General features: G+C 42.9%; 1 protein-coding gene across 3 annotated transcripts in view; it reads left to right on the forward strand.

Annotated features, from left to right (window-relative positions):
* Positions 1 to 13,093, forward strand: part of robo1 (roundabout, axon guidance receptor, homolog 1 (Drosophila)) — a 281,736-nt gene extending 268,643 nt beyond the window's left edge. For 2 of the 3 annotated variants that reach the window (XM_066660275.1, XM_066660283.1), the window contains 9 exons: positions 1,532 to 1,870; positions 2,855 to 2,968; positions 4,849 to 4,984; positions 5,362 to 5,598; positions 6,232 to 6,710; positions 7,374 to 7,535; positions 11,011 to 11,295; positions 11,578 to 11,783; positions 11,928 to 13,092. In XM_066660275.1, the coding sequence (XP_066516372.1) occupies positions 1,532 to 1,870; positions 2,855 to 2,968; positions 4,849 to 4,984; positions 5,362 to 5,598; positions 6,232 to 6,710; positions 7,374 to 7,535; positions 11,011 to 11,295; positions 11,578 to 11,783; positions 11,928 to 11,942 (1,973 nt within the window). In that variant the 3' untranslated portion in view covers positions 11,943 to 13,092. Of the gene's footprint in view, positions 1 to 1,531; positions 1,871 to 2,854; positions 2,969 to 4,848; positions 4,985 to 5,361; positions 5,599 to 6,231; positions 6,711 to 7,373; positions 7,536 to 11,010; positions 11,296 to 11,577; positions 11,784 to 11,927 lie in introns of all 3 variants that reach the window. The other variant, XM_066660266.1, reaches the window with a different exon arrangement.
* Positions 13,094 to 13,888: the final 795 nt, after the last annotated feature.

The following is a 13,888-nucleotide window of genomic DNA, read 5'->3' on the forward strand; positions in this document are numbered from 1 at the left end:
ACCTCCCTCCTTTATGAGGTGTGTGTTTTTCTGCTAACATGAGCTTTTATCTGAATCACCTTTTCTGTTAAAGGAGGTAAGGATGGATAAATGCCATGGCCACTCACCGCATGACAGTGTGAAAGCTTGCCAGCCGCTTGCCTCGTGCGCCAGAAGTACTAAAACCTTTAGCAAATTAACTGCATCAGGGGTTCTGAGGCATCTTCTGAAAGACAACTTAGTAGGTCTCATTTCATAGAACCTATTTCCATTGACAAGTCTACCTTTGAAGTGCCGCAATATCCCCTCATTCGGACAGAAATGTGAGCCGCTCACAAAAAAATCCACCAGCGGCAGCGGCGTGGTATTTACAGCCGAGCTCTTAGCTCTGATCCTAAGGAGGATTTGAATATTTTATGAGCGGGGGGGAAAATTGGATCTGTCAGAAGGGGGTTTCTTTACAGCGCCGCTTTGCGAGGGGTTTGATTTGGACGTAGTGGAACATCAGGCTCGATGAGCCAAGCTGTCACCTTCAGAAAGACGCTGTGAGACGCAAGTCGAGTCTGGCGCCACTTGCAAAGAAGCAGCCGATAATCTAAAGTACCACCATGAGGAGTTTTAACCACACACTACAGTGCTCGAGCACTGGTTTGGAATTGTACGTTGACCTAGCAGGTTAATGGGTGTTTATAAAAATGATTTATTTCATTCGGGACTGGACAGTAATTCTATATCAATATATATATTTTGCAGTATACAATTTTCAATGTTTCAATTTACATTATTTACAACATCTGTCACTGACTGACGTTCATTACAGGGCACTTGTCAGTTCAGCACTCAATTTAAAATTTAGTTTAAAAGTATTAATATATACAAAGCCAATATGTTTATGTTTGATGGTGATGTCATGTTTCTTGTTCTTGGGAGCCTTTCAGCTAATTTTATACTGTTCATATCGATATCGGAATTATATCATATCATACCGACCAAAATTAAGAAATATATCGTGATATAAATATTGGCCGTATCGTCCAGCCCTCATTTAAGGTCCCAGTGCCCGTTGAATGTCAGTCTTAAGGTATTTCCCTTGAGATGTAATATAGGATGATTTAGGTCTGATAGTCTGTGCTAATTGTTGAAAGGATGTTTGTATTGTTAGCCTTTTAGCAGCTTTAGGTGCGGAATTAAAACTAAGTTGAATTTGGAGTTTGACGTAGAGTAAGAAAACTGTAAACAACACACCAATCACTGTAGTCTAGAATTAATACAGACAATAATTAAGATGAATCTGACCAATCAGAAGCAAAGCAGATGTGGTGGTCTTCAAGCCCAAGAAAACAGACCTGGACCTCAATCGATGAAAAACTCTTCTTTCAATCTTTAAAGGCCAGGAATAGTTCCATAGCATTTTGAAAATCATCGTAACTCTGCTGAAATTTGTTTATAAGCCGCATCAAATCAAATTCCTGTCCCCTCATACATCACCTGGTTAGTATGGATTTATGAAGCCCCTATCAGACACGTATCTCCTCCCTCTCCTGTCGTCCAGCTGACTGCATCGCTAACTACAACAACCAGATGGACAGCAAGCCCAGCAACCTGCTGGCGCCAGACTCGGGTCTGTACGGAGACGTGGACCTCTCCAACAAGATCAACGAGATGAAGACCTTCAACAGCCCCAACCTGAAGGACGGGAGACTGGGCCCTGGGCAGCCCACCCCCTACGCTACCACCCAGCTCATCCAGTCCAGCTTGGTCAGCACAGGGGGGAGCACTGACCTCAACGACAAACACAGCTGGAAGAGCAGCCAGAGCACACCTCAGAAACAGCAGGAATTGGCATCACAGCTGCAGTACAACATCATGGAGCAGAACAAGCTGAACAAGGGTGAGTTTGAGGAGGAGACGGCACCTCACAGGCTTCAAGACAGCTTCGTGTTTTTCTACTTTTACTTCAGGCGTTTGTACATTGTAAAACATGCAGTTGAACCGTAACATAGCAACTTCACCAGTCGTTTTATCTCCCTGAAGCATCCAAAGAAAGATCCCTTTCTTATCTGGACATACTCCACCATATCCAAACCATCTTTAAAACAGTCCTCCAGCCTCTCATGCTTCAGTCTTCAGCTTTTCACCCTTCAGTCTTTCATTCTTCCATTTTCAAGCATATTTACACTCTGCCAATCTCACCTTTTACTTTTCTTGTGCTCACTTTCTCTTGCCATCCGTCCTCCACTCGGATTACAGCTGTATGTAATCCAACCCTCAGCTTATCCTGCAATGTTTCTCTTCATTTGTGTTCATTGTCTCACTTTTTAAAAGGTGCTGAAAATATGAGCCTTCTCTGAGGTATCAGCTGTCTTTTGAACTGTGCAGAGCCAAAGGCTTGAGATTACTGTGTAAAAACAAGGGGTTGTAACTCAAGCTGGAAGGTTTTATGTGTGTCTTTATATGTTGCCTGATTCTGTTCATTTTTAAAGGACAAGTGTTTTCTTTTTTTTGCCTTTGATGGTGACAAGCATTTTGCATGTGCCTAACAGCATGCTGGTTTGATATTTCACACTGTTCTCAATGGACAATTGCAGGCAGTCACTTCTCAGTCACTCCACTTCTGGAGCCATGCTCCAGCTCGCCTTGCTGTATATTATTTCATACTGAGACATTTTAGATGAATCGCCTTTTATCTCCTGTCTTCCGTCTGCCTATTCAAGCATATCAAAACATGACCCAACTGGATTCCATTCATTCCCGAGATCTGTTTTATTTTGTTTGAAAAGGCTCGTTTTGCATGAGCCTGAGAGGAAAACGAAATGAAAGTGTCGTCTTTATGGCTGTTGCTTGTTCTGATTGTGGGTTTTATTGCTCATCTCAGATCACTACAGAGGAGGGGACAGTGCCATTCCTGCCACTATCCCGTATAACCAGCCCCCTGAGCCCACCCCTGCTGGCACCTACAGCAGCTCAGACAGAGGCAGCAGCACGTCCGGTAAGAAACAGGCACCTGTATAAATATTATAAAAGTGATTTAGATATGTACCAGAACATTTGGTTCAATTACAAACTGTTGTCTACCTGTTGCTTCATACTTTCCTATCCCCATTTCACCCTGCTCTTCAATTGTCAGGACCCCCTCAGACCACCACAGAGCAGATAAGATTGGTAAAGGATCATTCCCAGCGCTGCAATGACACTGACATGGTGGTGGTGTTAGTTTTTTAAACTCACTGTCCACTCTGTTAGACACACCTTCCTCATTGGTCCACCTTGTGCCAGTTTGTAGACTCATCTGTTGCAGCACAGTTTGTGTTGGTCGTCCTTTAGTCCTAAATCCATGGACACAGGACACCAACAACAGAGTTGGTTGGTGGACTATTTCTCAGTCTAACAGTGACAGTGAGGGCTTTAAAAACTCAGTAGCAGTACTGCTGTGTCTGATCCACTCAGACTATCACAACACGCACTAACACACAACAACCACATCAGTGTCACTGCAGCGCTGGGATTAATCCACCGTCCAAATCATACCTGCTCTGTGGTGGTCCTGTGGGGCTCCTGACCCAGAGGAATGTAAGCAGAGCAACAGATGGACTACAGTTTGTAGACTGCACAACTACAACCTGCTCCTGTACGGTCAGTGGAGCTGATAAAATGGACCATGAGTGTAGATGCAACGTAGGAGGTAGGTGTTCTTAATCCAGTGGTAATTTTTCCAGTGATCGTTGCTTAAGCCTCTATTCCCCATATTCCTAACACAGACCCTGGGTGGTGGTGTGAATATTAATATGCAGACAGTGTCTACAAAGTCTGGTATTGCCAGGAGAGAGATTACCAAGCCTCTAGTTTTCAGCTGAGTGCATTTAGATTTTAATTGTTTATTATTTCCATTATTATTACTAAGCTTTTTTTTTTCATCACACAGCCCATAAAAGTCCCATTTGAAAGCCAGCATCTCATAAAGAGCAATAAATCATATTCAGAGGCTGACACTCTCAAATTGCTTTTTCTGGACTGGGGAATAACGGTGGAATTCCAGGAGACAAAGAAGAGCATTAATGTCTGAGCAGAACGAATGGGGGACCGCTGTGGCTGCGTTTGCTCTATCAGGTGTGCAGTTGCACGTCTGTAACATCTCAGTAAGCGGCTGTGTGTGTGTGTAAGCCTAAACGCTAAGCCCACGCTCCCCCTGGATTTCCGGGACAGATTACGGCATGTGGATGGAGCTTTTTGGGGCTATTCCCCTCTTGCAATTTTCCACACAGCCATTAATTACCCGAGCTTTCATCTCCCATCATAAAACGCGGGGATAATGTTGTCAGAGCTGTGCTGTTTGTTGTAGGACAAGGACAAATGATGGCCATTCTGTCGTGCATGCAAGGCTGCCAGCATAATGCGTCCTATCTATTTTTATATTGTATGTGAAGTTCAGGTAATTAAAGAGAAGACTTGAGCGCGCTGAGGCCTCACAGCTCATTGGCTCTGAGTCCTAATGCTTTGCTGTTAATTGGCCTCTGATGCTTTTCTTTCCTCCCTCTCTCCCCACCTTCCCTTCTCAGCAGCCGAGAGTATTAGTTATGAAAAATGGCATCTTTTTGGAGACTCTGGCGTTAATTACAAATAGAGGGATAATGCGCTTGAGCGTTTTACACTGTATAAATTATTGAGAGGCTGCCATTAGTGTTGGAGTGTAAAACTGTCATACCCGCATCAGGCTCTGGAAAAATGAGTCAGTGTTTAGCAATGCATTATAATTTGCCGCCAAATGATTTATGAATCCTCGCAATCAGATGGGTATCACTTGTAACAATGAAGGGAATGCACTGGTTGTGTGTGTGTGTCTCATATTGTATATTTGTCTCCATCGAGCAGGTAGTCAAGGACAGAAGAAAGGTGTGCGGACACCTAAACTGCCCAAACAGAGCACAATGAACTGGGCTGATCTACTGCCCCCTCCGCCAGTCAGCCCCCCTCCATGTCAGGATTACAACCTCTCCATAGACGACAGGTGAGGAACCATGCAAACACATGCATGCAATTTCGGCTACACGTGTGCATACTATGCAAATGTTTTAGACACCCAAGATAATGAGTAGTAAGAGGTTTTGCTCAAAAATATTACAGTAAGGAGAAATAACGTTATTACAATAAGCAGTGATATTGTTTGTGAATGTGTTGGCTTAACCCTTTGCAAATCTCGTTGCAGTCCACATTATCAGTCATCATCCAAAACCTAGTTTTATCGGTTAATAAATACCTCATTAATTCAAATCAAAATCCATATTTTATTGGATCCATATACAGTTATGGAACTCGTCCTGTAACAGTGTGATGGGACAGATGTGAATGACTCTGTCTGTGTGTGTGTGTGTATGGTGTAAATAGTTATGAGGTGGAGCTGCAGTGTCCCATTCCTCCGTCCCGTATGTACCTGCAGCCTGACGAGCTGGAGGAGGAGGAGGCAGAGATGGAGAGGGGCCCCACTCCCCCACTCAGAGGGACAGCTTCTTCCCCTGCTGCTGTGTCCTACAGCCACCAGTCCACAGCAACCCTGACCCCATCCCCTCAAGAAGAGCTGCAGCCCATGCTGCCGGGCAACACTGACTGCCTGCATGACCGCAGGTACAAAGTCTTCTTTACTAGGAACCTATTATACTCCTTTTCCACAAGTTAATACTGTTCTCTGGGGTCTTCTGTGACATACCACAAAGCTCAAACAACACAGGGCCATTCTCCCCATGTCTAAACAGCAAGTTTTAGCACCTGTTCCTTTAAATAAGAATGAACGGTTCAGTGTCAGAGCCGAGGAGTGAGGAGCAGAAGCTCTGGATTTTAACCTTTTTTTGCTCTGTTCTCTTTCTTCTCTCTTCCCACTTTTGCCATATTCAGTCATCACTCTTATTTCTCTGCGATTGTACGTTTGCTTTGATTTAATAACCTCATAAACATGGGTCCAGTGAAGTGATGAGAGACTAAGACAAGGTGGTGTCTGTGATCAATTGCTATTTTTTTTATTGTTACACTACTATACTATTATCCAGTTATTACCTATTCCTGTGCTACTATAATATAATCATAAATAAACATAGATATATGACAGTGTGGAATTTCAGTGTCTGGAGCCTCAGAGTGTCCTTGTTTCAGTGAGTTTTGGGAAATAATGAAATTTCTGATTTGTGTATTACTCCTGCTATCACTCTGGTGTACCATTGATATTTTTGTGACACAGTCCTCGATTATTTTTCCTTTCCTCAGACGGCAGTTGGTGAGCCCCCCGGCTCCGCCACGGCCCCTTTCTCCTCCCCATACATACGGCTACATCTCCAGTCCCCTAGGCCTGGACACAGATGGAATGGAGGAAGAAGAGGATGAGGAAGAAGGTGATGAGACGGATGCCGAGGTGGCCCGGATGCACCAGCGCCGGGCCCAGCAGCCCCCTGTCCAGCAGCACAGTGGGCCACAGCGGTTGCTGCTGCGTGGACTAGAGCAGACCCCCGCATCCAGCACCTGTGACTTGGAAAGCTCAGTCACCGGCTCCATGATCAACGGCTGGGGCTCAGCGTCTGAGGAGGACAACGCTTCATCTGGCCGCTCCAGTGTGGTCAGCTCCTCAGACGGATCTTTCTTCACTGACGCTGACTTTGCTCAGGCCGTAGCCGCCGCTGCAGAGTATGCTGGACTCAGAGTCGCAAAGCATTCTGGGAAAGGCCCGCAGCAACAGACAGCAATTGGAGGTATTTATTGTTAAGTTCTTTGTTGCATAAAGAAATAACTTTGGCATTGACCTTAACATTGTTCGGAACCTTCAGGGTGAATGGAATTGTCCAGTAAAAAAGGTGGCAAAATCATTTGTAAAAGACCTTGATCATCTGCTGGCTCTCGAGTCGGTCCACTTAAGTGCACAATGACTGTTTGAGGGAGTGTCACTCTTTGGGAGAAAATAAATCATACTTTTACAAGGGCCACATTCATTCATTATCTGTAACCCTTATCCAGTTCAGGCTCACAGTGGGTCCAGAGCCTACCTGGAATCATTGGGCCCAAGGCAGGAATACACCCTGGAGGGGGCGCCAGTCCTTCACAGGGCCACATTTAAAGTCTTATTTGTTTCCTCAGTATGATAAGAGTTACTACACCAGGAGCACCCAGTCTTTGGGGTATAACTCTGGATTGTGTTTATTTGCTGTAGATGTTTCAGTTCTGTTCAGTATAAATACGAATGATATTATTATTCACCCTTTGCTGAGCATCGCTAGTCTGTTGCTGCTGATATATTTGTGTAAATATTGAGAGCTAATGTTATGATATAATGTTATAATGTTATATGAGAGCTAATATTCAGAATGTCTATAAGAACTTTACTCTTATTAAGGAAGTGTGTTCTTTATGCCCCACAGCACGAAAATACCACAACTTGCCTTCAGGCCACCGTCCAGCTAGTCCACTGTCTACAGACAGTAATATGAGTGCAGCTGTTGCCCAGAAAAGGCCTCTAAAGAAACAGAAACAGCAAGTGGCAGGACACTCAGGCTTCCAGCGCAGAGAGGTCTACACAGATGGTAAGAACATGCTACTGATAGAAATTGGAGCTGGGCCTAATGTGTTTGAATGAGTGTATAATATTACATTTCTCAAACACTTCACACCCACCCATGTATATACGTACCATTTTACAGTGATTTTCATGCAATTTACTGTTAGTGTTTCTGCACTAAAACCAGAAAAATTCACACGTACATTTTCTCTTCTAAATTGTGTTTTTATATCAAATAGCATCGGAATTTAACATGATCACGCTGCGTATGTGCAAAAAATTGGCAAATATAACTTGTGTTTTTGAACTTTCCTTACTGGAACGCTCCCATTAGTTCATCTAATCTACAACCCGAATTAAGCATGAACATTCCTTTTTTCACACCACCAACAAATACCGTTTTTGAGCCATTCTGAAAATTTCCACTTTTCATAAAATGAAACCACTTGAAAGGAAACCTCTCTAAATGGATTGCCAGTGCATGTTAAGATGCCTCCCTGCAAGCCTCCAGTCCCTCCCAGAGTATCCATTACAATATACAATATAAATTAAGCATAATTAAAATTTATATTTCTTCACCAAAATTGCTAAAATATTTAAGACTATATTCTTACATAGCTGAGCATTTCTGAAGAATCTTTTTTTACATTAAGTATTATAAATCACATCTTAATTTAGCATAATTTACATCAACTTTAATCATATTCTGAACCTTTGAACCAAAATTTCCATTGCATTAGACCCTACCTTACCTTCAGAACTTTCATAAAAATGCTGACAAAAATGGTTATATATAAAATGTATTAGGTAAATATATCGTTACACAGAGGCCAGACACTCCTCCACAGATGCTCAAATACACTATTTGGACAAAGACTTGGGATACAAACACAATACATCTACCCAAGATTTTATAACATCCTACTCGAAATCCATAGGTATTAATATATTAATAAAGTTGCCCCCTACCCTTGAAACTATAACAGCTTCCAGGAAACCCTTCTGGAAAGTGTTTCTACAAGACTTTGGAGTGTGCCTTTAACTATTTCATCCAACCATTCCTTTATGGACCTTGCTTTGTGCACTGGGGCACAGTCTGCTAGAACAGAAAAGGCATCCCTCAACTTGCTTCCACATTGGAAGCAAACAGTTGTCTTATGCTGAAGCTGTAAGTATTCCGGTCACTAGCACTTCAGCCCAACCAGGTGATATATACAGACACACCCTGTGTAAATTTAAGTGGTCTGCCACTTTGTGGCCGAGCTGCTGCTGTTCTAGGCAGAGTTCATTGTGAAATATTTAGTAGGGAATAAATTTCCCAAACTGGCTTATTACAATATGACACTCAAATTCATATATGTTTGTAAAGACTAGGTGCTTGCTTTTTTTTTTTTTTTTTTTACACCTGTGGCAGTGGGGCTGAATGAGACACCTGATTAGGTGATCAATGATTAGGAAATGTGTCCCAGTATGTTTGTCCATAGAATATTCTTTACAGCATTAAAACGGATTTTGCATACATTTTTCACATATGGGAACACCTAGTAAGGACAGTGTCTCTTGATGCAAAGGCAACTGCAGTCCAGGCGCCAGCCTTGTCCTTAGGGACGCATTTCTTGCTCACAAACCAATAAAACTGCCTTAGGTGCTGCTGCTTGCACTCAAGTTCACCCACATACAAGACAGCAGGCAAACGCTCCTCTCATGCCTTACCATGGGGTAAACAGTGGGTGTTCACACACACTGTTGGCCAGGTTTCATCTTCCTCTTCTCTGAGGTCTTCAGAAAGGTCATTGTGTGTGTGCATGCTCGCGCTCACAGTCATCTGCTGGGCTTCATCATCGAGTCACTTGTCCTTGTGTGTTGACATGGAGATTTAATATCAGACACACACAGACCCTGGCCTGACGTCTCAGATCAGCTATCCCCCATCCTCCACTACCCACCCCTCCCTCTGCTGCTCTGCTGTAATCTCTTCATCCTTCTATCTGTTCCTCCCCCCGCTCTTCCCTCCTGTCTGTTTTTTTTCCCACTTCCATCTCTCGGTTGCCTGTAGACAGTTCAAGTGCACCCTTGCTGTGAAGCTTTATCTCTGTAGCAGTCTTTGTTAACCCTGTTTCAGTATTATTATGTCTGCTGGTGGTCCACAAGTTGTGCATATTTATTGCTAAACCAGACATTATCTGTATACCAGTGGATGCCATTTGCAAATCTAAAAGAAAACCCACGCATTTCTATCTCACAGATGCACACGCACCCATAAAGTCTCTCACCCTTCTGTTAATTTTGTTCTTGTTTGCTCAGTGCTTGGGGCAACAGCAAGCTTATTATCTACTGCTCTTGGAGCTCTCCTGCATAAGGCCAGCTTCAGCTGCCTCTGCAGTCTGTGCAAACACAACATGGGCCAGCACACTCTGCAGCACTTACTTTCCTAGTAAACCTGTTCAAAGCATTTTCACAGGCCTGTCCATGATACGAATTGACTTTGTCATCATAAAATATTTATTCATGTGTCACCTCATGAACAGAAAAAATTATGGAAATATGTCCAGTATGAAAATGTTCTATATCCGGTCATTTCACTATAAAGAGATTGGGGATACTACTTCAGCAAATTAGGCCAGACCCAGGAGGCGCTTTGTAAAGCAGGGATCCATCCTGCACACATCCCCCTCATAAATCTACTCGGCACCCTTTCCCCTCCCGCCGTTTGCACTCTATCTTGCAGCCTGGCATTGATCCAGGGCCTGACTGCAGCACGAGGCGACGGACGCATTAAAAAACTGCCGACGTGTCTTCCCCACTTCACTATTGACAAGGCCCTGCTTATGGATTCCAGCGCTGCCCTCCGTGTCATGATAGCCATGAAAGTGTATTAAAGCTTCCACTGCCCAAACACCAGGCTCAGTGAAGATGTCAGGCTGGTTTGAAGGCATAGAAACGTGTAAAAATGTTAATGCAGTAGCTGCAGTGCATAGCGGGCTGGTTATTGGAAACAGTGAGGCATCTTGAAGGCCCCAAGAGGATGGTAATTTTATAGCATACACTGATTTACTGAATTTTTGTCCTTGTTTATTTCTAGATTATGAATAATCACAATAAAAACTATGAAACAAAATGGGGCTGAACTGGCAGGCTTAATGTGAAAGGAAGGACTACACAGCAGTGGGGGAGTCTGGAGGCACACTGGTACAGATGTGCTTCTATCACACCTTACAGGTGCTAGACAAATGAGTGCTGGTGTCAAATTAGCACACAGCCAGTGAAGGGCACATACTTTTTTTTTTAAATGTGCCAAAATAAATTGCCACACAGGCCAGTAAACACAGTGGAAATAAACACCACTTCAAATCAAAACGTAGGGCCTGTGGCTGAACATATCCTTCAGAATCCTAAAGACATTTAGACCTAATGCTTTATAACAGCACACATTTTAGTCATGTCTCAGCAGTGTTTGAAAGTTTGACAGTTGTTAAAGCTCTTATTTTTTTTTCTCACAGATCTCCCTCCTCCACCCATCCCACCTCCAGCTATGCTGAAGTCTCCCACTCACCCAGGCAAGGCAGCGCCGGAAGGCGGGAGGGGGGCAGTGTCTCCGAGGTCCAGTTCGGCTGAAGGCAGAGAGAAGAGAGCAGGCTCAGGAGGACCAAAGCCCAGAGATGGCTCAGACACACGAACCAGCTCATCGGAACGGCGAGACGGCCATGACAGACAGAGGGCACAGAGAGCAGGGAAAGCCAACAAGCAAGAGCCCAGTGCAGGCAGTAAGACCCGTCAGCATCCAGGTACAGCATCTCCTCCCTTCAACATAAAAACACATTGTATGTCTTGAAGTATGTTTAGAACAGTGTTTCCCAGCTCCATTTGTGTCTATTTGTTGATCTATTAAAGCAGAATTTCCATAACCCTAACCCTAACTTGGAGCAACCTGTGTAATGCTTTGGATCAACAGAAGCAGTACTCTTCAACAGACCCAAGTGTTAGTTATTCTGCCATACTTGTGGTGAAACGTGTGCCTTTGTAACTAATGTAGAGTAACATCTACTCTGTACCTCTCTCCCGTTCAGAGGACATCCTGCCCTATAGTCGACCCTCCTTTCCAGCTGTACACAGCCCCAGAGGAGATAGAGAGCCTAGCTCCTCCAGTTCCATGTCCTCCAGAGGTTCTGGGGGAAAGAGGAGAGGAGAAGGGCTTCCTGGGAATCGCAGGAACCCACAAGATATCGGCCTCAACACCATAGGAGCCTTTCAGACAGGAGAAGAGGAACTAGAGGTACATGCAAAGCTTTATTAGTTTGTGGTTTATTTCCCATTTTATGTTTGATTCTAAAATTCTATTCAGCAGGAACGATTTAACTTTAGCAGAAATTATCTTTATGAAGAACATGCAAATCATTTCTATTATCTTTCTTCTTAGATGGTGGAAAGCTGAAGTTGAAATGGAACTGCTGTCAGTGTGGACGCTATTTTAGTAACCACCTTCAATTTTAACCATCTCAAAACAAATCTTTTCTTTCATAAATACCAATGTTGGATAACATCACATCCTGAAGACTGACCAACTGTTATTTCTTTTTGTGCATTTAATGTTTATTAAAAAAAAACAGGAAAACAAACAAAAGAATAATGGTGCACTCAAGGGTGAAAGCAGTCACTGTTTTGTTTCCATGCAATGTGGAGTCAACAGCCACTCCGGGCACCGAGTGTGACTTTGTTCTGGAACGGTAACGAGTTCTCAAAGTCAGGCATTACTGTTAATAATACTAGCTTCAAGCAGAAAGGGATGGACTTACTTGTAAATAAACATGTATACATGCCTAATTGTCTTTTATAATCTGTGTGCTTTAAATTTGTCTTCCTCTGCTTATTTGAATAATTTCAAAATTTTATCATACCAGTAAATATAATTGTTTTATCACATCCATCCTGGTTGTAAATTGTCATATAATTTGAAATGTCCCAGGAAAAGTGCCACATTTGAGATGTCCTTTTCTTCTTTTCTTTTATTTTTTCCTTTTTTGTAATGCACTGTTATTTTTGTTGTTTGTCGATGTTTGTTGTTATTTGTTTGACTTTGGTTTTAAAAGCACAATCACTAAACTTTATTTTGAACCATGTTATCGATTAACTTTTTGTCTTACGTGAGAACAGGTACTGTACGACAAAAGGCTTCGTTAACCCTGATGATGTAGGTGAAAGAGAGGATAAGCTGTTTACAAAAGGGGTGTATGAATGGAAACAAGATCCTGCACTCTTAGCTTTTTGCCAGATTCTCTCTCTCCAGCCCTGATGAAGAGCTTCTGATTTGGAAATGTTACAGCAATGCATCGTTCCATCACAGCACCATCATTAAAATTGATTTATTTTATCTACTTATGCACTTAAAGACACTAAAGAGAAATTAGGAATTGGGCAGTGGCTTGAGAATCTGGTGGAAGTGTGATTAGATGGATCAGGAGCTATTAAGTTGGGCATGGACTTGGCTAGTCTACTTCGAAGAGGAGAGGATGCAAGTGTTTACTCATAGGGCATCTGCAAACATTTGTTTCTTAAGGCAAAAAAAGCATAAGAAAAACAAAAAAAATAAATAAATAAACAAGAATTGAAAGTTATTGGTGTTTTATGTTATTTGTGCTACCTCAAGCAGCCATACTATGTTTATAGCAGTAATTATTTACTCTGGAAAGATTGTTTTAGTTCAGAAAGTAGCAGACATCTTCTACAAACACGTGAAAGGTTCGCTATCAGGAGCTCAGTGAATTCCAGTGTAGTACAGGGATAGGATGCCACCTGTGCAATAAGTCCATCATAAAATTTCCTCACTATTAAATATCCTGTCAACTGTCAATGGTATTAAAACAAAGTGAAATTGATTGGGAACAACAGAAACTTGGCCACAAAGTGGTAGACCATGTACATGAAATTCTGAGTTGGGTCGGAGGGCTGAGATACAGTGTGCAGTGGTCACCAACTTCCTACAGAGTCAATCGCTACAGATCTCCAAACTTCATGCAGCCTACAGATTAGCTCAAGAACGGTGCGTACAGAGATTCATTGAATGGGTTTCCATGGCTGAGCAGCTGCATCCAAACCTTAAATCACCAAGTGGAATTCAAAGCATTAGCTACAATGGTTTAAAGCACGCTGCCACTAGACTCTAAAGCAGTGAAGACATGGTCTCTGTCTGGAAATCCTACAAGTCTGGGTTTGGTGGTTGCCAGGAGAACAGTACATGCCTTGACTGCATTGTGCCAAATGTAATGTTTGGTGGAAGGGGGGATTATGATGTGGGGCGGTTGTGCCCCTAATTTCCAGTAAAAAGAACTTAATGCCTTAGCATACCAAGAGATTTTTGACAATGTCAAACCCCCAACTTCG

Source organism: Hoplias malabaricus, chromosome 1 (assembly GCF_029633855.1).
Source record: "Hoplias malabaricus isolate fHopMal1 chromosome 1, fHopMal1.hap1, whole genome shotgun sequence".
In the NCBI taxonomy this organism is placed as follows: Eukaryota; Metazoa; Chordata; class Actinopteri; order Characiformes; family Erythrinidae; genus Hoplias; species Hoplias malabaricus.